The sequence below is a fragment of the Cynoglossus semilaevis genome, chromosome 10 (genome assembly GCF_000523025.1).
Source record: "Cynoglossus semilaevis isolate Cse_v1.0 chromosome 10, Cse_v1.0, whole genome shotgun sequence".
In the NCBI taxonomy this organism is placed as follows: domain Eukaryota; kingdom Metazoa; phylum Chordata; class Actinopteri; order Pleuronectiformes; family Cynoglossidae; genus Cynoglossus; species Cynoglossus semilaevis.
This window is the reverse complement of record NC_024316.1, coordinates 18,778,363-18,805,249: the sequence shown is the minus strand read 5'-3', so window position 1 is coordinate 18,805,249 and position 26,887 is coordinate 18,778,363. Positions and strand designations below refer to the sequence as shown.

Here is a 26,887-nt window from a genome sequence, read left to right as displayed (position 1 = left end):
GCTGACGCCAAGCGGCTCTTACGTTAACCGTGCACACACACACACACAGACGTAGCTTGACTGGGAAGTTGCTGCTAACAGCAGATACACAGGTAAATAAATGACTAGCCGCGGAGGCGACCTGCTAAAAATGAGCCATTAACTTTGGCTGCGGGCCTCCGCATCGTTGTCTTCGGCACTGGGGAGAAGGGGGACACATGAGACGGGGAAGGAGACACAGACTGAAGCGTCCCCTCCTCCCCCGTCCTCCTCCTCCCCCCCTCGAGAGCTGCTGTCATGCTAACTACAACTCACACAGTACCTCAAACATCAGGCCCAGGAGGATAATCATGGCCAAACATGACACCATGTCGGCGTGATTCTGGATCACAAACTCGTGGCTCAGCACCGGCGGACTCTTGTTCTTCTTGCGGAAACCCATGGCTCTCGAGACGCGCGGCTCTCTCACTACTCCCCTTATCTGGATCCTAGGGCTGCTTGAAGCCTAGCTTCCCCAGCGCGACACAGCTTGGCTGACGGGGGATGCTGGCCCCCGGTTCTGGTCCTGGTTCTGGTTTGGTGACGTTCGGAGCGGAGTCCTCGGATTCAGTGAACCGCTGCTCGTTGGCGTAAAATAAGTCATGAAAACATAGATCGCGGACAACAACCGCTGCACTACACCCACTTTTTTTCTTTTTTGCCCCAGCCTGGTGAAGTCAGATGACAGGCCCTCCCACTTCGAGCCCCCATTCATGAACCACCCAGCGCTGGTGACGTAGAAGGAGAACCCGGGGCGGTGGTGCATTCACGTCCTCCACGTAAAGAACCTTACGTTCGCGCAACGGAGTCACAACCGCGTGAAGTGGACTTGTCACAAACTAGGTAACAAACCTGTGAGTAATTTAAAAAAACTGTTAAATATTCGTTAAACACGGTTTTGTTAATTTTAAATCTTTTAAAATTAGGGCCTAAATTAAAAAAAAACGTTTTTTTGCTGCCACTTAATACTATTGTTGTAAATATCGTTCATTAATCTGTATTTATTTCCTATTTTGTTCCTGAAATGAATAGGATGGCCTCTGGATAAAAAGTACTCACCGGTGGAAAAGATATCCAGCAGGTGGCAGCAAAGCAGCGCACAGGAACCTTCCATAAATAAACAAAAAATTAAAAAAAATTAAAAAAAAATGATGGGAAAGATACTAGTAGCTATAGCTCAACCACGGAGTTATTCAAGCAATAAATCAACACATTCAAGTGGGGGAAGACAAGATGGAGGGGGGGGTCACTAGTCTGTAACAGTGTGTAATTCTTATATTTAATGGAAAATCAGTGCGTACTGTGATCCGAGCTGAAGGCACGACAAAAAAAACGACGTCTTCAAAAAGTTAAAACAAGTTCTGAATTGTTTTTTTCAGTAAATGTAAAAGTAGGTGTAACAAGTGATGTATATAATAATCTATTTCCCGATGGATTCTCAGCCCGGCTAGCTCAGTCGGTAGAGCATGAGACTCTTAATCTCAGGGTCGTGGGTTCGAGCCCCACGTTGGGCGTTCACATTTTCTCTTTTTTTTTTCCTATGTGACGATTTGACTTTTACTATACATTTTTCATTTATGTATTTAGTCCTCATTTGGCGTTTCGCGTTTAAGCATTAAAAAAAACATAAAAAACAAACTGAATTTAAACCTGGTGGCTGTTTCCTGCATCACGTGTGGATAATCATGTTAGTTATACTGTATATTTGAAGCCTTGTGTAATAAATGTGACATGTGGAGCACAGATACAGACACAGAGGAGTGTTAATAAAAGTACATTTCTTTATCACACATGTATTCAAAGACCTGTACGTACTGTGTAGTAACCAGATCCAGATTAACAAGGGTTGTTACATAAAAACTATTATTTTACTAACTATCATAGTCAAATAACCATTTTACAATATATTCTAATTTGTATAGTAATAATCAGGATCTGCCCAGGAGTCTGATTGTATTTTAGGAACATTATACACAGCATTTATTATTATTATTATTATCTTTAAATGTCTTTTTTTTCCCAGCTCACAAACAAAGGGTCAGATAACGGTGGTCTAAATCCAATCAATCTGATCAATCCAAAGTCCACTGGTGTTGGTAAGACAGTAAAGGGGTCGCTTGAAAAATACTTCTTCTTTTTTTTCCCGCCTGATCTTTTTCCTTATACAGTAACACGCAGATTCCATTCATTTGTTTAACTGTTATTGTTGATGTATACGCTAAAATACTTTAACATATAAACATTTTTTTTCCTCTGTAAAAATGTGAGAGGGAGGGGTTTAAACAAAGGCCCATTCCAATTTTTTTTAAAAAGGGAGGCTTGAGCAGAGCGAACCGTGTCCTGGTCCTTGGGCTGTTTTGCTGTCACTCCTCCAACGTTCGTTCGCCGTCAAACCTCGCCACAGCGGCTACACTCCCGAACCGCAGGCGTCAGAATAATATCGTCTCGGGGGAGGGAGAAGGGAAAAGGGAGAAGGGAGGGGGTCTTATGTGTCAAATACATTCGTGTTAATGCCGTTATTTTTTCGTAGCTTTCGTTACGTTACACGAAGCCCCTTTCTCCTTTCTCCTGTCTCTACCACTCTACAGAGCTGCCCCTGCCTGCACCGAACAAAGATAATTACTCAGGAAACATTTCGGCCAATCAGACGCCGCCTCTCATCCGACCTGTGCGCGGAGCAGCCAATCGGGACCTCGCTACCAGAGCCGGGCCTGATCGCCTTGCCTGAAGAGCGGAGCCTTCCCCGGCTGAAGGCTGAGAGTGTCCTCCATGTTTTATATGTGTTGACATAACAGTGTGTCAGGCAGCCATGCATCCACAGAGGTAAGCTCTGTCTTTTCTTCTACCATCTCAGCTCTGTGATAACAACATGGCTTCCTTCTTGTCGTTGTAGTGACTGTTTCTCATGATAAAAATGTTCAAGCCTTGAAATCAGTTTAGTGTACTACAGCAGCAGCAGCAGCAGCAGCAGGAGGAGGAGGAGGAGCTGGGGTTGGACTGGAGGCCTTAACCAGGCCTCTGTGCTCCACAGAGCTAGAGAGGAGGGTGGGGGGTTGGGTAACGACTCTAACCCTTGCTCTCTCCTCTGTGTCTTGGGGTCACATGGGTGCCCTGGACAACTACGGTGCCATACAGGAACCAGAGTGGACCATGGCAAATCCTTTTCCTTTTTCTTTCCTGTAATGAAAAGGAAGAGCTAGATTTAAAAAAAAAAAGGCAGCCATTTATTTCTGTTTTTTTTACCCAGTGTAAAGGCCTTGGATAGAGAGAATGGGGTGGGGTGGAAGAGGGGCAGAATGGGGTTGTGGGTAGGAGGGTGGTGTGACCCTGCTTGTAAATACATTGGCTCTGTGCAGGTTTTTCTTTTTTTCCTGCGTGTCCTGTCAGGCCAGTGAACGTGTGCCTGGAGAAACAGAAATACTGCTGTTGTCACACACACACACACAAGGTAAACACCAAAAAACATAGCTGTAAAAAAATGTCTGCTGTGTTTTCACCACAGTCTAGTCAGAGGAGATCAACTCTAATCTAACCTTGTGTTGTTAGGACGGGCCTCTAAAAATTTTTAAAAGTAGTTTAGTGAGATTGGGACACTGCCTGTGGTTGTGCTCACGTGGCCCCTGGGTTTACAGCCTGAGCTCTGTGGCTCCACGGCACTGTTGTGAAACTGCTTCTTCCTCCACTCTGTGATCCTCAGACAGTGGCCATTTTGTGTTGAAGAGAGGCCGTCCTGGGAGGAAAAAAAAAATCAGGCTCCAGCGCCTGATCCGACGGCAGGAAGCAGAAGCCGAGTGTCTGCGTGCGACACACGTACAGTACAGACACTGAGCTGCTTCTATATTTGTCCCGCCATGATTTTTCTATGACACAACACGAAGACAAGAGTGTGTCTTTATTTCCCACGGACGCAGTACAGACAGTACTGCAGCAGGAAATGCACATGTGGAAGGTTAGCTTTGGAAAACTCTGTGAAGGAGTGTGGACTAGAGAGGAGCAGGGAGTCGACGTCTGAGCTTTTTAGTCTTCAGTTCTTCTAATGTTTCCTCCCTTTTCAACACACAGGACACACACGTTCTTTTATTACACATGAGGCTCAAATACACACGGCTGGTTTGTGACTTTTAAAACCCACACATCCTGCAGACAAAGTATCTTAATTTGTACCAAACAAAATGTTCAGAAGCCTTGAAACGGCGCCTGAGATTGTTACATTAATCTGGTGGTATGCAGGGGAAAAAAACCCAAAAAAAACCCAGCATCACAGCAGGATTGTGAAACCGCTTCCTCCTCCCTCTGATCTTCACACAGGGCCAGTCTGTGTGGACCAGAGGCCATGTTGGGATTCAGATTCAGAAAACTAGTCGTTCCTGTGGGGCAGTTTATAGAGGAGGGAGAAACTCAGACGTCGTTTGCTGCTCAGAGTAGGACGGAAACAAAAACCACGTACCTGAGGTACACGTGTGGTGTATTCTAGTATATGTCTTACTTTCGTTTTAGAGGGTTTGACAGGGTTTGACTTTCCAGGGGTGCACGATAGGTCACGGCCAACCATACCATATATTGCGATACTATGGACACTACGATAATTTGAGTGTAGCTGTAGTCCCAGTGTAATCCTGGTCTGAGACTCTGTTCCATCTGAACATCAGTTCCTAACTCTGGAACAGAGGGATCTACATTTGGAATCACTAGAGAAGAAAGAAAAGAACAAGAACATGAACCAACACCAGGAATATTGGACTGGGAATTGGTGAGAAAAAAATCAATAACTGATCAATAGATACGGGAGGAGGAGATTGATACGAGATCAGGAAATGGAAATATCGTGATATTTAAGCAGTATAGATATTTTCTTACAGCCTTATTACTTAATTACTTATTACTAAAAACATTTCAAATGGTTCTACATGAGAGAGGAACACATTTACAAATACTGACTGTAGAATTAATCTCTCAACAGTTAAAAAAAAAAATTGTAATTTTTTTCTGAATGACACTTCATACAAAACTGGAACATTCTCTAATAAAAAAAAATTGCATTTTTTTTCTGAATGACATTTCATACAAAACTGGAACATTCTCTAATCTGATTTTAATTTACTATTAAACATTTAGAACAACAGAGTTGATACAACAACACAATTCATAGAGAAATATTTTTAAAAAATATATAAAACTAAAATTTATATTTTGAAGTGCAACCATTTATACCATATTAAAAACAGTAGCAACTTTATTTTTATTTAAAAGAGATTTAAATATATGGAACAACAATCATATCTACATATAATACAGCCATCCATTCTCTCTTAAAAAAACAAAAACAACACAATTTAAAGTGTCTGGATGTCACTGAAATGACCTTGACATCAAGGTTTCAAATTCAGGTTAGTGCAGTGTGTCGTGGTGGTGCTAGAAACAAACGTCTGACTCTCCGTCGGTGCAGTAAACAGGAAGGCAGAGCCGGAGCCGCGCAGCCACTCGACCGTACATCACAGCCACAAACACATGACCACAGTCAACGCCGTTTCTCTCCTTCTGTTCAGTTTGTACTTTAACCATCAAACAGGTCTCTCCAAAAAAAAAAAAAAACAACCAAAAAAACTAAATCTCTCGGAGCTTTTCTCTCTGTGAAATGTCTGCATTGCAGCAAAAATTAATTTTAAAAGGACGAGGGGAGCCTGCACAGTGATCAGTGTGGCAGAGCGCAGCCAACCAATGACGTTCCACCCTGTTGGCCCTCCAGCCAATTGCAGCTGCAGTTGAGGTTAAAGATTGACAATCGCAGGGAGAGCAGCAGCAGGGATAGCATGGGCCTTCTGGAAAATTCCACAGCCATCTTTGATTCCCCCCTGCACTGGCTCAGATAAAACCCAGGTGACATGCATCTTTTATACACACCTTTTTTTTCTTTTTTAAAAACATACCAAGACGGTGTGTGTTTGTGTGGTTTTTTTTTTTTTTTTTTTGCCTAGTCATAGCAGCACGTTTCCTGCTGCAGTTGCAGTGACGCTGTGGTTCCTCCTTTTGTGTGTGTTTGTTGTGTAAATACCCAGTGTTCTACCACACCTGAGAATCTCACCGTGGGGCTGAGAGGCACGTTGTGTGGCATGTTTTTAACAATTTAAAATTAGGAGCATTAATCCTTGGCCTTAATCCCAGTGTTGGTGTAATGAGAGCAGTTAAAGTTAATTTAATTTCCCTGGATATGTGTGATTATATGAGTATCTGTGTCTGTTTTAAGGTACTGCAACACAGCGTGTTCTCAGTGCAGAGAGTGGAACATTACTGGTATCTGGGTATGGTCTCTCTTTGTCTCTCTCTTCATTTCTCTGTCTATGTCTCTCTGCCCCTCTCTCTCTCTCTCTTGCTGTCTTTCTGAGGCTCTCGAAAATCACCCAACAATCTCACAGAGAAGCGGGTGAGCCCGGATGGAAGACGTGTACGGTATAAAATAAGGATGAAGGCAGAGAGAGAGAGAGCGAGGGAGAGAGAGAGGGAGAGAGAGAGGTATAGACAGAGAACAGGAGAGAGAGAGTGTGGATCTCTCTTTGTCTCCCTCTGTTTATTTCCTCAGTCCAACATGAGAGATGTGACAGGACTCAGTGTTGATGTGATTTTTCACCACCGTTAAAAAGGTGGGAGACTGAGTTCCTCACCCGTCTCTCCTGGTCCTCCCGCACGGATGTGCCAGCAGTGGCTGAGCCTCGGCGTGTGGGGGATGGGGGAGAGGGTGAGAGGGGGAGGGGAGAAAGCTGTGGCCTCCATTTTCTGTGACGAGAGAGAACCCGGCTCGTCTCTCACAGGAGTGGAATCTGACAGGCACTGACTCAGTGTTGTTTCCTTTTTGTCCAGCAGGTACCGCTGGCGGTGGGGGAGTTCTGTCAGGGCTTTTCTTTGCAGCTGGGTTTCTCTGGAATGTCTGACAAACCTTCTGTGGATCTATTTGTTTGCCTTCCTCTGTGTGTCATGATGGATCATAGCTTCTAGTCTGAGAAGGGCCTGTGGATCAGTGGATCACTTCTGTTACCCTCCACTCCTCGGGCTTCCTGGTAGTTGCAGCAGTTGCTCGTCATTATACCTTCTCTCTCTCTCTCTCTCTCTCTCTCTGTGTATGTGTGTGTGTTTTTTGTTGAGTGTGCTCTGAGCTTCTTCTTCTTCTTCTTCTTTTTGTTGGTTCTGTGTTCCTGTGTGACACACTGTGTCATTTCTTATTTTCACGTTGGCCTTGTTTGTTCACTCAGTCCGGAACAGGAAGGCCCTGGAGGGGACGGGTGGGTGTGTGTGTGTGTGTGTGTGTGTGTGAGACTGTTGAAAGGCTGAAACCAGATACTCCTGTGCCATGTTTGTAAAGAAACTGCTCAACACACACACGTGTGTGTGTGTGTGCGTGTGTGTCAGTGTTTAGAGCTGGTTCTCCCTGGATCTGAGCTGGGCTTCAGAAGTCCTCACCAAACTGGAAGAGGAAAGAGTTTTGTCGATGTGAGTTATGACGGATCTGCAAATGATTTGAATGGTTTCGACTGAGAGAAGGGGGGGAGGGGGGAGTGAAGGCCCGACCCGACCCGACTTCTATTTAACCCTTCACAGTCTTGGTCTTCGTCAAACCCCGGGTCCTTTAAACCTCCGTCAGGTTCACGTCTGCGCGGCATTCGATCATTTTTGGTGTGAAACCTTTACAGGGTAGAAGTTAAAGACATGAAGGGAAAGGAAAGGGGGAGGGGCTTATCCCACAAGTGTGGCTGACCTCTGTGTTGTAGTTTTTATACCCAGGGCCCTGGCCAGGACCAGAACTCCCTTCAGAACTATGACCTGGTCAAGTGTGTGACCTGTTGGGAGGGGGGTCTTCTTCTTCTTCTTCTTCTTCTTCTTCTGTCCTTCCTCTTCTTTTTCTTCTTCCTCTTCCTCTTCTTCTCCTTCTTCTTCTTCTTCTCATGAATCATCATCTTCAGAACAAGGCCGACACTTTCTGCCGCTCATTAGAGTCAGAACCTGCGTTGGTTTGAACGCTCCGTTCCAACACTGGAGAGGAGAAGGTTTCTAGAGACCGGGCAGAGCCGGGTCCACGTCTCACTGTTTGTAGCATAATGCTAACGAAGAGCTAATGTGACAGAAACTTGTTTTTCTTCCTCTCTAATCCGTCCATTTGACATGACTAGGCCAAGTGTGTTTTTTTTTTGTTTTTTTTTTCAAGCCTATTAGAAGGATCTCTTGCCTCTAGTCTCCAAGAATGGCTCCAACTCCCTTGGGCGTTCATCTCTGTAGTCACTGAAGGGACTGGAGGGACGGCAGGAACATATATGGTTAATCACCAGGAGACACCATCGCCAGGAAAAAAAAAAAACAAAAAAAAACAACAAACCATGAACCCGCCTGGCGTTCTCATTAATTAAGGCAAATCAAAAAGTGAGGAAGAGTTGACCTCAGATATTACAGTCAGAATCGCCGGTGCGTCAGTCGTCCCGCGTCGAACAAACGGCCCCGTGTGTTGGGAACCGCAGCCTGACTGAGAGCAGTGTTGCTATGGCGATGGTTACTAGCAGCTCTCTTGGAACGTAAAGAACATATTGAGACTTGTTAGTCGGCGGTAGTGGATGGTGAACGATGTGAACTTGGAGGCACACCTGCTGGAGATGTGTAGAAATCCAGGGCAAAACAGAAAGAGTGGAAAAACCCACAGGGTCCCAGTTGACGGTCCTACTGGGACCCGGGCGCTTGAGGTGGTGCTGCACTTGTTTACCCCCGTGTTGCTGTGGTCTCTGGTTTGTGAACACCACTCCTGACTTTGTGCTTGCCTCCCTTTGTGTTTCCGTGTGCCGTCGCTCGATGCTCTGCAGTCTGGCTGAGGAGGAGATTAAGACGGAGTCCGATGTGGTAGAGGGGATGGACGCGGCTCTGCGCTCCAAAGGTAAGTCTCCCAGGCCGTATTACCCCGGCGTGAAGGGTCAGCTGTCTGACACGACGCCATTTCAGAGAGTGTGGTGGTTATTTAGTGTCAGTCAGGAGCTGCTGCAGCACTCAGCTCTCAGACAACAGGGCTGAGGAACCAGAGCTGCTCAGACCTGGAGTCTGTTGGGTTTGGTGTCAGGTTTTATATTCTGTTAAAATACATGACTTTACTGTCCTCCTAATGCATGTGACACATGGTACAAAGACGTCAGTGTGGAGCGTCAGTCTCAGCTGTGAACAGCACGTCTACTTTCTCCTCTTCTAGTCGGACTAGCACCGGTGTGTACCACGAAATATATATACAAAAATACACGTTAGAAAGGATCCTGACCAGCGTTGACTGATTGTCAGTTCTTTGACTAAATTGTGACTTTGTCTTAAGTTCATTCAATAGGACTGTTTTAATTTTAGTTTAGCTTTAACGAGATATAAAAGCTAAAATAAAAAAATGTGTCAAAATGTTTTTATATCATGCGTTCTTTAATATCAGAAGTAAAATAGTTCCATATAATATTCCTGCCTCGTGCTGTTTATCCAACCACAGGACACACGTTCTCTATGATTGGATCTCCCGCCTTCTAGCCAACAAACAAAGCTCTGATTGGCTCCCGCCCTCGTTTGTTTCCTCCAGTTTTAAATGAGGAACTCGGCACTGATTGGACGTCGTCACTGACAGTTGTTTTTGTCTCATTTTCATTAGTTGACTGATGCATCAATGACTCGTCAAAAAAAAATCAAGGTTCAGTTTAGTTTTAATTTATGTTTTAGAAAAAAAGGCAAAATTATAAAGACAGGAAATCCAAACTTTTAGACTTTAGCAGCAAGAAAAATTTATTTTTTATTTTCAAATCCAAATTATAAATTCCAGTGAGGTGAAATGTTTTTATTGACTTTAGCAGCAAGAAAAATGTATTTTTTATTTTCAAATCCAAATTGTAAATTCCAGTGAGGTGAAATGTTTTTAGTCAATTTCATTTCATTTCTGTCTTTAAATCTAAGACACATTTATTCGTGTTGGTGATGCAGTTTTCTTTTTCTTCTCGTTCTTCCTGTCGTGTGACGATGCTGTTTTTGTTTGTCCTCCACCCAGTCCCTGATGCCCCAGGGTCAGCAGAACGACCGGTGGCTCCACAGAAAAGGAAGGTGTCGAGTCCCACCCACTCGTCCAATGGACACTCTCCCTCAGACACTTCTCCCAGCCCGCTGAAGAAGAAGAAGAAGCCCGGGGCGGTCAACAGCGGCAGCAAAGACCAGGTTAGAGCGCTCGTCACCATCTGCTGAGTTTTCTCAGGCTGTGGAGGTTTGGTGAGGCAGGCTGACTGGAGCTGGGGGGGGTTCAAAGACAAGTCATAATCTAAAACAGGTTTGGACTTGTTGGTGGGTCCAAACCGCGGCGACCGGGACTCGTTCCATTCGGTTTAAACACGGAATAAATCACACGACATTGATTATAAATGAGAACAGACGTTCACAAACTAATTTGTCTGGCGTAACCTCTTCTATATCACCCCCCCAAACACACACCGAATCTGGCGATACGATACGTATCACGATACAATATGCTGTGATACTACAGGGACAACTGTAAGGCAGCACTAACTGCCCTGCCACCTTGTGGCTGCCGGTTTGAAAGTGTTGATTTAACTGTGCGTTAGGTTAAAATAATCAAGTTAGGAAGATTTAATAGAGGCGTGTATTGGCAAGAATCTGGCGATACGATACCTATCACGATACGATAGGTGTATCGTGATAGGGATCTACATTTGGAATAACCAGAGAAAAAAGAAAAGAAAAAGAAAATGAACCAACACCAGGAATATTGGACTGGGAATTGGTGAGAAAAAAAAATCAATAACTGACGGAGTAGGAGATTGATACGAGAACAGGATATATCACCAACAGACAGGAACAGGTTTAAAGACGACTTACTCAGTACAGACATGCTCAGTACAGACATGCTCAGTACAGACATGCTCAGTACAGACATGCTCAGTACAGACATGCTCAGTACAGACATGCTCAGTACAGACATGCTCAGTACAGACATGCCCAGTACAGACATGCCCAGTACAGACATGCCCAGTACAGACATGCCCAGTACAGACATGCCCAGTACAGACATGCCCAGTACAGACATGCCCAGTACAGACATGCTCAGTACAGACTAGGACGTCAAAGACTAAGTGTCTTCAGTCAACAGCAGCTGTTGTTGTTGTTGTTGTTTACAGAAATGGTTTCCCCTCCGTAACTAATGAAACTAACTGGTTTCCCCTCCGTAACTAATGAAACTCATGTATTAGTTTATTGGCTAATTGAGTGGTGGCTCCTGTTGTTGATAATGGACTGTTTGCCGTGAGTCTCTGAGCTCTTTATTCTTGTGGTGAAATTTTTCCCACAGTTCTGCAGGAAAGGGTGACTGAGGAGGTGGGGGTTAATTTATAAATGTTAACACGGGGAGTGTCGTGTTCTGCCCTCGGAGACTTGTTTGTTCACAGATCCACAGTTTGTAGTTGTGCTGTGAACTGAGAGCAGGTGCAGCTGACAAATCATCTGCTAAAGTAGCAGCAACAGGCTGAGAGTCCAGCGTGGACGCCGTCCAACGTCTACAGAAAGAATTCATTCCCTTTAAACCGCAGTGTCAGGCCCTGTCCACCAGTCCGTCAGTTGGTTTTTGTACCATGTGGTGCCATGTTTGTTCAGGTTTATTGAATAAGTTGTTGAAACTTTGACTTTAATGTTCAGATTCAAACCACACGTTTTCTCACTGTTGCCCTCCAGTGTCAGAGGTCAGTTAATTCACTCTGGTGGTTTTAGGGTCAGACTGTGTCATGTGATTGGACTCTGTATTATTGGCTGTTCCTACGTCAGCCATAGAGGAAGTGAAGGTGACGTGTCCTGAATACGACGGTGCTGGAACTGTTTCAGACCCAGTTGTGAGTTCTCTGGTGTTGATGCAGGAACTACTAACAGAAGTACCTGTAAAAACGCAGCACTACTGCAGTATTATGTTGATCTCGTTAAGTTCTGGGTTGTTGCTATCAACTGGTTAGCATCAGGCTAGCACCCAGCGTTCTGTTTGTAGAGTCAGTGCTCGCCAAAGCTAGGCTAAGCTAATCTTGTGAGATACATTTGTCACTCAGTAATATCTACATCACTTTGGTAAATATTTATGTTATTTAAATCTTATTGGTACATTTTAGAAACGTGTTTATCTTTACCCAGTGAACCAGTTTTCTTGTTTCCTTAAGGAATTCAAGAGTTGAAAAAAAAAAATAATTACAGAAAACCTCAACGTCTATCAAGCTGAGAAAACACTGCAGGATTTTTTTTTTTTGCCAGATTTTACCCACAATTCCCAGCTGGGAGGAAGTCTGCACCAGTGGGGACAGTCAGCAGGGCTAATTGGCACAAAAATGTGTTGGTGTGTGAGGGGAGTTGTTTTTACCCGTCGTGTTCAGGTAGTGTTTTTTAACCTGAAAATGTTGGCTGTGAAGGTGGTGTGGTGCGTCTGCAGCTTTTGTTTTGTTTTTTTTTTTTTAGCTGTTGTGCGTAGCGGTGTAACGATGCATCGTGAATCGGTTAGAAAACGATACAAATGTGTGACAGTTCGGTTCATCGGTTGATGTTAAAAATTAATCGTACATCAAAGAGTAGACTGCGTTATCTAAAAAAGTCACTGGTCATACCGTGACACTACACACTCCAGTACAGCAGGTGGCATCACGGATTATCGTATCGTCAGTTGAGTGTATCGTTACAGTTACAGTTACTAGTTTCGCGTCTACTTTTTTTTGTGTATCGTTACATCCCTAGTTTCGCGTCTACTTTTTTTGTCATAACTTTTATCTGAAATTATCATTTTGCCTTAAAGAAAAATACTGTTACATAATGTGATGATGTAATCAATTGGGTGGGCCGCAGTGGGAGGGGTTAGAGTGGGAGGGGGGTGGGCTGGGATTACACTGAATGTAATATCATGTATGTTGTTCTGTTGTTCTCCTGTAATTGCATTCTAGTGTTCCCATTGTTGCTTACCCTGCTCCCCTCCCCCCCTCCACCAACCTACTGCTGCCTTGTTTCTGTTGCACTGCACCTTTTTTTTGTGTTCCTGCCTTTTTTTTGAAACCTCCCCCCTGTTTCTCTTGCCTGCATTTCAGTCAGAGCTAAGACATGGTCCCTTTTACTATATGAAGCAGCCAGCACTCACCACAGACCCTGTTGATGTTGTACCGCAGGACGGCAGGAACGACTTCTACTGCTGGCTGTGCCACCGCGAGGGCCAGGTGCTCTGCTGTGAGCTCTGCCCCAGGGTGTACCACGCCAAGTGCCTCAAACTACCAGCCGAGCCCGAGGGCGACTGGTTCTGTCCAGAATGTGAGGTATCTCGCTAAAGACGTGAATGTGTGTGATTGTGGATCTAGCGGCACAATCTTTCCTAATCAGTCGATCAGGCGGATTATGTTTCCTCTAATCAAGAGTGAAGATTTTTTTTTTTTTTTTTGTGATACATCCTGTAATATATTTATAGTTAAGGATGTTGACATAACTCAATTAATCACGTTTGATTACGATTAATCGCGATTAATTGTGTAGTGATTATTGCGGTTAATCATGACTAATTAAACAAACTTGTCTGCACTGAGTTTTTTTTTTTTTTTAAATATTTGTTAACGCCACTAACACTTTCACCGCCTTTGCAGAAAATAACGGTCGCCGAATGCATTGAAACTCAAAGCAAAGCAATGACGATGCTGACGATAGATCAGCTGTCGTACCTGCTCAAGTATGCACTCCAGAAGATTAAACAACCGGGGGTAAGATCGACTCTGTGTCCGTGTCTGTCTGTCTGGTTTTTATTTATTTTATTTTTTTATCTTTATAGTTACATTTTTTTTTTTTATTTTATTTGGCACATCTGAACAGACTGAGCCTTTTCAGAAACCAGTGTCACTGGAACAGCATCCGGACTACGCTGAATACATCTTCCACCCCATGGACCTGTGTACTTTAGAAAAGGTTTGACTCTGAATCTGCCATGAATACAGAATCACACACATCTGCTGTGTTTTATTAAATATATAAAATATTGTTGTTTTTTTTCTGTGTAGAATGTAAAAAAGAAAATGTACGGCTGCACAGAAGCCTTTCTCGCTGACATGAAGTGGATTTTACACAACTGTATCATCTACAACGGAGGTACGTGATTCTGATTATTATTATGAGGTTCAGCTTAATGATTTTAATTAGGGATGTGCGATGATATCGGGCCGACCAATATTATCGGCCCGATGTTAGCATAATTATGTAATTAAAAAAAATTTCTCCGATAATGAAAACCTGACGAAATGCCTGGGTTTCGCCAGATGATGTCGGCTCTAAAAATAATTTTTGGGGAAAAACGACTGTATATGAAATTGAAAGCCACTAGATGGCAGTCCTGCAGCTTATTTTATTCATCTGTTTTAACAGTTGTTTGCAGAACTCATACAGTGGTTTGTACAGATAAATAAATAAATAAATATTACCAAGCAAAAAACCTCTGTCCTCTAGGGGGGGTCATGGCAGAAAATAATTGAGAAACACTGCTTTAACCCACACCTTAGTGAGCAGGTGGCACTTCACTTTTAACACCACCAGGGAACCACTGCCCTGCTATGGCAGTATTGGTTGATATCGCAGTCGTAAATTACGTGTTTGAACAATATTAACATATCAGATATCGGCAAAAAGTTAATATCCCTAATTTTAATGATGAAATATTCAGCTCAAAGTCGACCTGTGTTGTTTTTTACAGGTAATCACAAGCTAACAGCAACTGCAAAAGTCATCGTCAAGATCTGTGAACATGAGGTAAATATAAATAAATATATATACGTTTATATTTACAGCCTTTTGTAAACGCCTCAAAACTCATTAAACGACTTGGTTCAAAATGCTGTTTCAGATGAACGAGATCGAGGTGTGTCCAGAGTGCTACCTGTCGTCATGCCAAAAAAGGGACAACTGGTTCTGTGAGCCCTGTGTACGTCCTCTCCACGACGGTTGTGTTGTGTTTCTAATACGACTGCGGACGTGAAACGTTTTCCTTCCTCCACAGAATCAACCTCACCCTCTGGTCTGGGCCAAACTAAAGGGATTTCCTTTCTGGCCTGCAAAAGCACTTCGGGAAAAGGACGGACAGGTAGACGCTCGGTTCTTTGGTCAACACGACAGGTGAGGTCGCCGTTCAACGGCTACGGAAAATTATGAATATATAAAGATGCACCAAAAATAATGGTCAAGTCATGATTGGCTTTTTTCCCTCGTCTTTGAGCAAGGCAGTGTCCGATCATGGCACTCGGTCTTAATCTGATGAGGGAAGAGAAATTCTAGCCATATTCATCCCAGTCGTCTCTGTTTGGTGAGGAACAGGCTGGTTCATGCTGTGGTTACAGGAGAACTTGTGTCCTAAATGTTAAAAAAATGTCTTTACACAACTGGATCCACTCCTGACCAATCAGACGCAGCTTTAAAATGACACATTTGTGTCCTGGAAAAGCCACGTCATTCATTGTTGACGTAGTTTTGTCTGTTTTGCAACAAAAAACCAAAATGTGTGTTGGCTTTTGATTTTCAATAAAACACAGACCGGCCTCTATATTCACTATTCAGATTCCGGGGTTCACGGATTCAGATGTGAATCTTCGTGTCTGCTCCTTGTACAGTACGTAGGTGAATGGGTTTGTCATGGTCACTGTCCACATACCACCTTCTGCTTGGCTTGGATACTTAGCAATACATCCACTAGGGGCAGTGCTGAGTTTGAAATTCCCAGACAATAATAAACATGTTGGCGATGGAGGAGGTGGTAATAATAAATAAACAGATCATGTTCCTGTCTAGAAAGAATCTAAACGCAGACAGAGGCCTGTGTGGAGCAGGGTTTTTCAGATTTACGCTCAGATTATTTACCAGTTTCTAGCTGGTTACTGTTGCCCTTGTTGACGTTTCTTCTTCGGCGTCTCACAGGGCATGGGTTCCCATCAACAACTGCTACCTCATGTCCAAGGAGATTCCCTTCTCCGTGAAGAAGACCAAAAGCATTTTCAACAGCGCCATGCAGGAGATGGAGGTCTACGTGGAAAACATTCGAAAGAAGTTCGGGGTCTTCAACTATGCACCCTTCCGCACGCCCTACACCCCCAACAACCAACTGCAGATGCTGCTGGACCCCTCCAACCCCGGCGCCGGGACAGTGAAGACGGACAAACCCGATAAGCTGCGCTTAAACTTCGACATAACGGCGTCTCCTAAGATGGTCCTCAGCAAGAGTTCAACAACCAGCAGTATGAGTCGGAGGGTCTCCATGACGGATATGCCCCGGTCCCCGATGAGCACCAACTCCTCGGTCCACACGGGTTCTGATGGGGAGCAGGATATGGAAAAGCCCGGAAGGAACGCCGCCTTTCACTACAGCACTGGAGAGGAGTCGATGGACTGTTCTGGTAAATCAGTCACAGAGGTTCTGTGGTCACTGTTCTGGTTCTGTTCACTAGGCTAATGCAGCGTCACTGAAGTGTTTTTACAGTATTTTAATTAAGAAAAAAAACAAACCATGGTTTGTGTCCTCTTCTTTCTCGTGTTCTTAGCGTCTCCTGTCTCTGGAAAGTCGGCGCCAGCAGCCAGTGTTACAGGAAGCCCAAAGCCCCTAAACTCTGGACTGGTACCCAAGCAGGAGAGGACCTCAGGCACGGGCGGCATCCTCAACCTCAACTTAGGTCAGTGTAGGTTACAGAAATATATTTTATATATATATATGTATATACCAGGGGTCCCAACCCGCGGTTCCCGGACCGGTCTGTGGGTCATTTGGTACCAGTCTTTTTCATTTACTTTCTTCATTTAAAGATAATGTTTTCGGACTCCGATACAAACAGGATTAAGTCTAAAATATGTTTCAATTTTAAAACTTCACCGAGCCTTAACCATGTCAACATCCTGGGGCTTCATAAATATATAAACAGGATGGAGTAGAGTCGGAATGATCGTCATTGATCGCTTGGAATTTTCTTAACCGGCTTTTCCAGGACAGCCCGCTGTTCCGTCCAGGTTTTTATAGATCTGTGGTTGCCTCGTTAGTAGGAGCCGCGACCAGAGAGAGAGAGTGAGAGATAGAGAGAGATTGATACAATAAAGAACAATATACTCTGTACCAGGGGTCACCACCAGGGAGCCCTCATGGACTATCAAAGGTTCCTGTGAAGTATAAACTGGTCGACAAGAGGGTGGAAGAAACTGTGATGAAACTGCGTTTCTGTTCTTTTTTTGATTCGATTCACTTGATGATGATGATGATGATGATGATGATGATGATGATGATGTTCAGGTGGAAACAGTGTCCATTGTGTCTCCCATTGTCACTGCATAATTCACAGTGTGTGAATATAAAAAGCTCGGCGCGCCCTGTACTGAAGTGTCTCCATTTCTGTCACGTCTGTTTCAGATCGAGTGAAGGCTGAAATGGATCTGAAGGAACTCAGTGAAACGGTGCAGCAGCAACAACATCAGCAGCAACAGGGGGCGTCGATGACCCTCCCCACCACCAAGAGACACATGAGGAGCCTGGACAAAACCATTGAGAGCTGCAAGGCTCAGCTGGGTGAATGTTTATCACCTTCTCTGATGATGATGAATATTTACAGTGTCCAAACGTCCAACCTTCTAAAATAATGTCACGTCCACACAGGCATCGTTAAGTAGAGAAGAGTCCAAACGTCCAACCTTCTGAAATAATGTCACGTCCACACAGGCATCGACGAGATCTCTGAAGACGTTTACAAAGGCGTGGATCACAGCGACTCCGACGACTCGGACAAGTCCGACTCCAGCGACAGCGAGTACCTGAGTGACGAGGAACACAAGCCAAAGAGCTCCGCCCAGGACGAGAAGGAGAAAGTCGAGAAAAAGAAACCCAAACCAAGTACGGACAGAGAGAACAAGGAGGCGGCCACGGGTGGGGGGGACACGCCCAGTCTGGAACCTCTGCTTAAAGAGAAACCGGGGAGCAACGGCACGGACCGAGACGTCCAGGACCGACCCAGGACGCCACAGGCCCAAACTCAAACGGACAAACCCAAAGGCCCAGAGGAGAGCAGAGCCGCCGCCTCTGCCTCCGCCTCCGCCGGCACCTCCGCCACCGAGCAGGACTCTGACTCAGAGAGAGAGCTGGTCATCGACCTGGGTGACGATCACGCCGGTCGGGACTCCAAGAGGTCCAGGAAGGAGCCGGGGGCGTCTGCTGCGAAACATCTCAAAGAGACCAATGTCGTCAAGGTAGAAGGTGAGACGTTGGACAAAACAACAAACATCTTTGTCTCACAGGGACAAAACAGTATATATTTATATTTATATATTTATATATATGTATATAAAGCAAAGCTTCAGTTAAAATTTAGCTGAAAGACGATCGCTTTAAGTGCAGAGAAGTATATTTTAAATATTAAAAATAAATAAAACCAATTTTATCAAAGATATATTCCATTTCACTAAAATCTAAAAGGTAAAAATCAGTTTCTAAAAACGCAGTAAATGTCTTGGATTTTATTTCAAATTTTATAAATCAATTCCATATTAAATAATCTCGCAGGAAGATTCTGGTTCTTCGAGCCATATGTTTGACACCGTGGAAGATTAAATTATTTACACTTTGAATAAAGTCTAAATATATTTTTTTAATTATTTCTTTACTTCCCAAAACAAATATTATTGTATGATTAAATTTTTTTTTCTTAATTACAAAACAACCAACAAATGAACAACATTTTCATGAATGAATACATTTTCATTTAGAACAACATTGTTTCTCTGTGAAGCAGGTAAACTGCCGTCCTCGGCTGCTGCCGCAGCAGTGACGTCACGTGACGCCTCCTCTGGACAGAAAGAGTCATCACAACACGCCAGCTCCACTGCCCACGGCCTGGGCTCCGCCGCAGCTTCTGCCGCGCCCGGCGCCACCACCACCACCGCCGCCGCCAACAGCGTTCCCTCTCCAGCCTCCACCTCGGTGACGGCAGCCTCGCCGGTACCTGGCGTGGTGAAGAAACAGCGCCCTCTACTGCCCAAAGAGACCACGCAGGCCGTTCAGCGAGCGGTCGTTTGGAATCCCAGCAAGTTTCCGTCCTCCTCTCAGAAATGGCAAATAGAGAAGGTGCAGCGGCAGCAGCAGCAGCCGGGGGAGCAGCCGGCGGTGCAGTCGCAGAGCCAGGGTCCGGGGCCGGGGCAGGGGCAGACGCGAAGTCCGCAGCAGCTGCACTCGCAGCAGCAGAACTCCTCCAGCACCCGCTACCAGACGAGACAGTCGGTCAAAGGTACGACCAGAGCCACGGTCGGATGTTTTCACAGAGAAGTGAATCTCACGATTCGATATCGATTCTCGAGGTCACAATTCACTTCAATATTGATCTAAATCAGGGATGGGCAAACTAAGGCCCGGGGGCCAGGTGCGGCCCATTCAGCTTTTTAATCTGGCCCGCCAAACTTCCAAATTATATAATTCATACGGGTAAAAAAGTTTGCCCACGCCTGAGCTAAAAGCTTCAATAGCATCAGTATCAAGTAGAAATAGGCAAATAAGCAGGAAGCTTCTGTAGATGGCCCTCTTCGACAGCAGGGGGCACTGTTCTCCACTGAACTTATAACTTATCAATATTTTTACCTGACCCTGGTTTTCTGATTGTCGGTTCTTGATCCAAGTGTTTCCTTTCATTAAACTTCAAACCATTTAGGGCAACAGAAAGACCCTCCTCAGAATGCGTCCTCGTCCTCGGCCCAGGTCACGTCTGGAAGCTCCTCCTCCTTCCTGTCCGGAGACGTTCAGATCCCGACAGTCTCCGCCGATGTGGCCGCAGACATCGCTAAATACACAAACAAAGTAGGTTGGGAGGACTCAACGATGTGGGGATGAAAATAAAAAATGTGTCTCAAGTTGATGACACGCTAACGATGACATCATCACATCTGACCCGGCAGATCATGGACACCATAAAAGGGACAATGACTGAAATCTACAACGATCTTTCCAAGAGCACATCGGGGAACACCATAGCAGAGGTAACGGCAGGACTGAGCTCCTTGTGTAACACAGCGCCTCCTGTGGTGAAGTGGGTTTTTGACCAGACTTTTGATTCTGTTCCAGATACGAAGGTTAAGGATAGAGATCGAAAAGCTGCAGTGGCTGCACCAACAGGAGCTGTCGGAGATGAAGCACAATCTGGGTGAGCCTTAACTGTACCGTACTGTACTGTACTGTACTGTACTATACTGTACTGTACTGTACTATACTGTACTGTACTGCAATATCTTGTCTTTTAATCATCTGGTTTATGAATGGATTCATTCAGAACTTACAGTATTTTTTAAAGGAAAAGTATGCAGAATTTTTACAGTTTACAAACATAACAATTCAGCTGTCTTGTCACGTTGCATTAGTTGTTGTTACTGTGAATTTGATCCTAAAACTCCATCTAAAAACATTTTCTTCTGAGACAGTAGAGATGCAGTACTGATGGTACAGCTGCTCAGGGTGCTGCGGTTCAAATCCCTGTTTTTACATACATAATTCCTGTGTTTACTGAAGACGATGAAAAATACGCTTTGGCATCACTGACTGTGTCCTCACCCAAAATGAAGCCAACTTCATCTAGACATGTCCACCGAGTTTATCACCAGGACCGTAAAAAACCTCAGACGTTGATGAATAAAGACACTTGATGTTGTGGATGTTGCAGTTACAGAAACAGGTGGACGTTAATGTGGGTCGACCCGAATTCTGGAGTGTCAATAATAAAACAGCGGCTTAAAAAGCTGCTGATGTTTGATGTCCACAGAGGAAACACTGAGATTGTTTGTCTGGAATCTGATCTTTATTTCTGTAAAGTTGTCAGTGACAAGAAAGTTTTAAAATGTTTAAAAATCACACACTGAGAGTTGTTTGTCTGGAATCTCATCTTTATTTCTGTAAAGTTGTCTGTGAAGAGAGTGTTTTAAAATGTTTAAAAAATGTCTAATTAAAACTGAAACTTTTTCTCATGATTTTCGCGCTGCAGAGCTGACGATGGCTGAGATGAGGCAGAGTCTGGAGCAGGAGCGGGAACGGCTGGTGGCCGAGGTGAAGAAACAGACGGAGGTGGAGAAGCAGCAGGCGGTGGACGAGACCAAGAAGAAACAGTGGTGCGCCAACTGCAGGAAGGAGGCCATCTTCTACTGCTGCTGGAACACCAGTTACTGTGACTACCCCTGTCAGCAGGCCCACTGGCCGGAGCACATGAAGTCCTGCACACAGTCAGGTAACAGTAAGAGTACAGCGGTACTTCCTGTACACGCTGTAAACAAAGACAGTGTTGTCACTTCATAGTGGAGGCCTCAGGGTACTGCAGCTGTGTTGAACACGGAGTTGGTTTTGGAATTTGTTTCTAATTTTCAGACAAAGACACGAATGAAAAGTGACTCAGTCTGATGACAAAAAAATCTTCAGCAGTGTTTTTATTTTTTTTATGTTTTCATTTTTAAGATGACGAGGCTGAAATGACTGAATGTAATTGCCACAAATTACAATTATTCTGTTAGAATCCAAGGTCAATATCTCACACGCCCCCTGGTGGTGACCTTATTATTAGGCTCAACACATTCATTGATGTGAAACGCACTTGTTTTAAAATAAACTAAACGTAGAGAAGGTAAAGTTTAATACTGATTATTTTCAACAACATCTTCAGACTCTTTGGATCTTTTAAAGATAATAATTATATTTTTTCAGCAAGTGATAATAATCTCTGCTGCTGTCTGGGTGTGAGACTAGTTTTCATATTTCCATTTCCTTGCAGCCACCGCTTCCCAACAAGAGTCGGAGCCCGAGCCGAACTCCGACCCGTACACCAAACCGGCGGGTCACTCTCCCGCCGCACAGTCGCTGCCCTCCGCAGCGGGGTCCATATCAGACAAAAGCAACTCTCCCACATACATGGACAAGAGTAAGGACAGTGTGGCGCTGACTGTCACCTAACCGCTACACTACTCCAACGAGCAGACTTTCGCTAACGCCTCCGTCTGGCTCCTGGATCAAACAGTCAGCATTAACATTGGTGCTTGGAGGCAACATAGACAAAAAAAATCTTCCCCCCCATTCCTTGACTGTACGTACATCAGTGTGACTGCAGTGGTTGGTCTCCATCAGCCCGTGTCCAGATGGATTCACCGTGTGAACTGTGTCTGTTGTGAGAGGTCAACGTGAGTCCGTGTGTTTTCTTACTGTGTTTCCGTGGTGCAGCCCTGTTACCACGTCATCGTTTCTCCATCATCACTTCTTAATGCTGCTTTCCAAACACTTCACGGTGGTTTCGTTTAACAAAAAAAAAAAAGAGAAAAGAATTCATGTTCTATTACGTACATTTGTAAAATACATAAACAGATCATAACCGTTCAGCTGCGTCACCACTGTGGGTTTTTTTTTTTCAGTAACGTGCGTTTCTTTACTTTTTAATACCCAACATTTTTTTAAAATCAGTGGTAACTCTTTTGACCCATAACCATTTTGTATTGTTGCTCCTCATTGTATAGACATCCAGAAAATGTGTGATTTATAAAAAAAAATTTGAAAAGAAAAGAAAAAGAAAACTGAAAAATGTAAGCTGTACAAAGATTTTGTAAGAAGATACCGGAACAATATTTATAGTGTAATATGTTTTATAGTACGTTTAACAAAGTCACATTTCTATGTGTCTAAAGTTATTTGAAAAAAAAAGAAAAGAAATTACTTCATATGAATGTCAGCACTGAGTCTGTTAAACCATTTTTTCCAAAGTTGATGTAAACTTCTGGTTAGACCGTGTCTACACATGGAGTAGATATGAATAGAAAGTGCATTTTGGCTGGACATCATTTTCTGTGAGCATGTTTGTTTTGAGCCTGTGTCTCGTTCTTGTTTACATATTGTACATACAATATATGGACTTGTGAAGCTAAAATAAAAATGCTCTAAAACAATTGCATTTGGACTGATTCAAGTTTTATTTCAGTTAAATCAGGGGTCCTGAGCTGAGGGTAATAAATAATGACTAAGGTACGTAAATATTTGGGGGGGGGGATTGGAAAATAATGTCAATATAGATAATTACTGACAAGTATGTAATGACACAGACATTCATTGATTAAATAAAATATTTAAAATTCACTCAGTGGAGTTGCTTTGTTATTTTGTTGTCAACCATTAAAATATATGGACAGGTAAAGGTCGAAAAAGTATGACTTAGTATGATTTAGTTTGCTGTTTTTACCCTTTTTTTCCCAAACATTAATCTTGTGGATCGTCATTGTGTTCTTTTAGAAATGACAGTAATACGAAAAAGATGCTAACAGGCATGAAAACCTCAAAGTAGGTCAAGATGCAGACAGAAAATCCCAGGACCCAGCGCTGACTTCTTCCTGTTACAACATCTCGCGAGACCAGCCTTTTGTCACGGCTGAGAAAATGGCAGGGAGTGCGTTGCTAGCTACAAAAGCAGAGAGAGCTCAGCCATAACTGAATGTAATTTGTTAATACTTCAAAGGTACTGTTGGCGTTTTTCTTCACATTGTCTGTAGACATGTTTTTAACAAATAAGGACGGTTCTATATTCTCAGGTATCATTATTTCCTCAGCGTACTGCGTTTGTTCCTGGCTAATGTAGCGGCTAAAGTGTTAGCAGGAATCAATGTCGACTGCGCTCACCAAACAAACAAACACTCGTCTTCCCCTGCTACAGAATAACTCATGCGTGTCCAACAGGGTGTGCTAGTCGGTTTCAGTCGGTTGACATGTGATACCAAAACCAGTAAAGTCTCTTGTCTGTGACGCTGTTGAGTTATGGTGCGTCGTTAATCCTTCGTTCCAGGTGTTACATGGTCAACATGTAATCTGGACCACAGGGTTAGCGGTGGTAGCGTTGCGCATAATAGACGTGAATACTGCGATGATAACATTTAATAAAGAACTATGACATAACATTTCACATATATATACAATTATTGTGTAAAACTTTAAAAAATTTTGCTCGACATTGAGTGTGGAGGTCAATTTTTAGTTACCATCGCTCATTTGTTGTCTCAAACTTTTTATCCAAGGAACGAATGAAGCCCAATAAATGTAAATAGTGACTTGTGAAAATCCAATTCTTTAACTTTTTTCATATCAGTCATGGTTATTTTTTATTTAATTTTTTGAAGCCTAAAAACAAAATGCACTTTAGGTTAAAGAGGTTCCTGGCAGCTTGGTGTGGTATTTAAATGACCGACCAGCTGAAGTTTTTCTATGGTGCTGTACACAACAGTAGTGTCACAACAGTCATTTTGTAAAACATCCACCACCCATGTCAAAATTATACACCTACATCCTTAAATAATTATTTGTACCACAAGAAATATTTTAGTTTTATCACTATAATAGCCATTTTGAGTGACTGGGCTAACTAAGCTAATTTTGCGTTTTAAAATAGTTTGACTTCTGATGAGTAGAAATGGGAAAACTTACAAATTTTGAGTACACACTAACAAACTGGTGTCAGTAGAGTTTTGAGTGACGACTGAAAGTCTTAATGATTGTGTCTGATGAGGGATCAGAGATGTCATTTATTAGCAAAGACAACTGAACACTAACTATTTAAAGGGGGATAATCAGCTCAAACTACACAATGAATTCGTGGTCAGATAAACTGCAGTTACATGTTTTTTTCCACACAGTTCAAGATTTGTGTATCTAAACCAAACACAATAATAAATGAATAGATTATCATGGCGACTAGTTGTGCCACATCAGTTCCAAACTGTCAAAGATCTCGGCTTTGAAGTCCTTACACTTGCTTTTACAAAATAAAATAAAAGTGGATTCAGCTTCAGTGAAACTAAGGCGGTCTACTACCTACCGGCTTACTACCTACCTTTGATTCCTTTTAATTCCTAAAAGACACGATAGACACTGAAGGGTTAGGCCAAGAGAAAAATAAGATTGGAATTAAAAACAGAAAGCGATTGGAGGTTAGAGAAGAGAAAAACTCAAGAAGAGGCAATAATGTAACAAGATGGCTGCCAACTGCCATTACACCCACCAGAAGAACGGCCTCATTCTCCACTGTGCTTGTCTGCACTATTAATGCTGTGTGTTGTCCAACATCTCTACTAATGCTTAGTGTTGGTTGATTACTTTAACACATTAACACACTGCTCAATTAATAATATTTTGAATTAAAAAAAAAATACCACAGGTAGATTTTCAAATGTTTTAAACTGACTGACTGACCTCATAGAATTGAAGTAAAATTGTTATACACTTTAATACTACGTGCCTGTGTATCAACAGTTAGTGTTTGTCATTAAGGCCTTTTGTTTTTATAGTCTCTCTGTCTATTGATTTCAGCATGGACCCAATGGAAAACATTGAGACAGATGAAGATAATTCAGGTAACTGGATGAATTCCTACACCATTCTAATAGACGTTTGATTATTTGGAACCATCAGTGGAACGTGTTCCTGTGGTTTTTCTTCTTTAGAGGGACAGCAGAGCCAGACGGAGGGGGCTGAGTTGAACCTGAGGCCTACCCTGTCGCAGGTCAAAAAGTCCTGGGGCTTCAGACGGACGACAATAGCCAGGAGACAGTTCAGGGAAGAAGTAGGAAACCTACAACACACCACTCCTCGAAGAGGGAGAAGTCAGCGAACTACGGAGGCAAAGCAGTCCACCCCAGAGATGCAAGATGCTCTGTCAGAGACAGGCACGTCCAAAAGTTATCTAGGTGACCTTGAGTGGTCCGCACCCTCCTCCCCTGCTTCAGAGGAGAGCAAAGAAGCTTCAGAAGCTTCTGGAAGCGGCCTGGACCCCAGCCTGTGGCAGGATTATGGGTCCGCTTTCCACACAGCCTTCTCGCTGCTCTGCGGGAACGAGTCCGTCAACACGTCAGACGTGCCAACGCCGCCTGACCTTTTAGCTGCTCCTGATCTCGCTGACCTTCCACCTGCACAGACTGCTGATGAAACTGAGGAGCCTGATGCCGTCGAAGCTGTGGACGATGTGAAACATGTGCCACCGCTGTCTTCAGGCAACGTTGCGGGAGAAGTTAATGATGTGGTTTTGATCTCTAGTCAAGACGACGACAGCGATGACATGACTCTGATCCAACTGAAGGAGAAGATTGCATCAGAAAGCCTTCAAGAAAATCTGTCAAAAGACCAGGGCGGGAAAGGTGTAAGAGGACGACCCAAAGGACGGGGCAGAGGTAGAGGACGGGGTAGGGCGAAAGGGAGGGGCAGAGGCAGAGGACGGGGCAGGCCGCCAAAGTTCCAGACTAGCATCGCAGACGAGGTGGACGGCGATGACGAGGTGATGTTTGTTAATTCATCTCAGGGATCAGAAGTGATGTCAGAGAAGGAGGGTCATCAACAGGACCTCACTGAGGTAGAGGTCTCTTCTGCCCACTCAGATACCACTCTGAGTCCTGCAGAGGACTCCAACACAGACTGCATCATCATAGACACTGGTTCAGACCCGCTCACTGACGACGGGTCTGGTCAGTTTGATGATGCTGTCCAGAAGGATGAAGATGTTGTGAACGTAGGAACACGTGTAGACACGGTGAACACTGAGGGTTACGACGCCACCACTTTGTGCTGCGTCTGCCGACAAAACCACTCTTACGGGTACGTCCCAGCTGCTGCGAACAGAAGTGCCTGTTGAGTCGTTTGCATACCTGCAGCAGCTGTTACTTTCGCTTCATCATTTCTGTTTGTTCGCCACCTTTTTTTTATAGGTTCCTTTTATGCTGTGACACTTGCCAGAAGTGGTCTCATGGCAGCTGTGTGGCAGTCAGTGAGACTCAGAGACGGGAAATGAAGGAGAGAGGGCGCAAGTACACCCGC

The 26,887-nt window shown here is 43.9% G+C and overlaps 2 protein-coding genes, 1 non-coding gene and 1 pseudogene across 12 annotated transcripts in view; 3 read left to right on the top strand and 1 right to left on the bottom strand.

Annotated features, from left to right (window-relative positions):
• LOC103385443 (translocating chain-associated membrane protein 1-like 1) overlaps positions 1–722 on the bottom strand; it is a 4,770-nt pseudogene extending 4,048 nt beyond the window's left edge.
• A 737-nt stretch (positions 723–1,459) lies between these two features.
• On the top strand, positions 1,460–1,532 carry trnak-cuu (transfer RNA lysine (anticodon CUU)). The gene has a single exon. It is a non-coding gene; the product is annotated as a tRNA-Lys (tRNA).
• A 796-nt stretch (positions 1,533–2,328) lies between these two features.
• On the top strand, positions 2,329–22,744 carry LOC103385423 (protein kinase C-binding protein 1). Of its 10 annotated transcripts, XM_025058985.1 has the most exons (21): positions 6,769–7,070; positions 7,420–7,500; positions 8,856–8,926; positions 10,058–10,221; positions 13,125–13,346; positions 13,668–13,781; positions 13,891–13,983; positions 14,076–14,163; positions 14,762–14,817; positions 14,912–14,989; positions 15,065–15,180; positions 15,976–16,451; positions 16,596–16,724; positions 17,450–17,605; positions 17,756–18,286; positions 18,819–19,313; positions 19,731–19,876; positions 19,975–20,055; positions 20,141–20,219; positions 21,051–21,290; positions 21,828–22,744. In XM_025058985.1, exons 3-21 carry the CDS (start codon positions 8,902–8,904, stop codon positions 22,004–22,006), a joined length of 3,468 nt encoding a protein of 1,155 aa, XP_024914753.1. In that variant the 5' UTR covers positions 6,769–7,070; positions 7,420–7,500; positions 8,856–8,901; the 3' UTR covers positions 22,007–22,744. The 10 variants fall into 10 exon arrangements, with proteins under 10 accessions (XP_024914758.1, XP_016891287.1, XP_016891291.1 ...); XM_017035798.2 differs by lacking the exons at positions 6,769–7,070; positions 7,420–7,500 and adding an exon at positions 2,378–2,841; XM_017035802.2 differs by lacking the exons at positions 6,769–7,070; positions 7,420–7,500 and adding an exon at positions 2,386–2,841 and having other exon boundaries at positions 13,203–13,346.
• A 332-nt stretch (positions 22,745–23,076) lies between these two features.
• Positions 23,077–26,887, top strand: part of LOC103385444 (uncharacterized) — a 22,660-nt gene continuing 18,849 nt past the window's right edge. The window contains exons 1-4 of the mRNA XM_017035714.2: positions 23,077–25,131; positions 25,391–25,434; positions 25,525–26,668; positions 26,779–26,885. Coding sequence (XP_016891203.1) covers positions 25,127–25,131; positions 25,391–25,434; positions 25,525–26,668; positions 26,779–26,885 — 1,300 coding nt within the window. The 5' untranslated portion in view covers positions 23,077–25,126. The remainder of the gene's footprint in view (positions 25,132–25,390; positions 25,435–25,524; positions 26,669–26,778; positions 26,886–26,887) is intronic.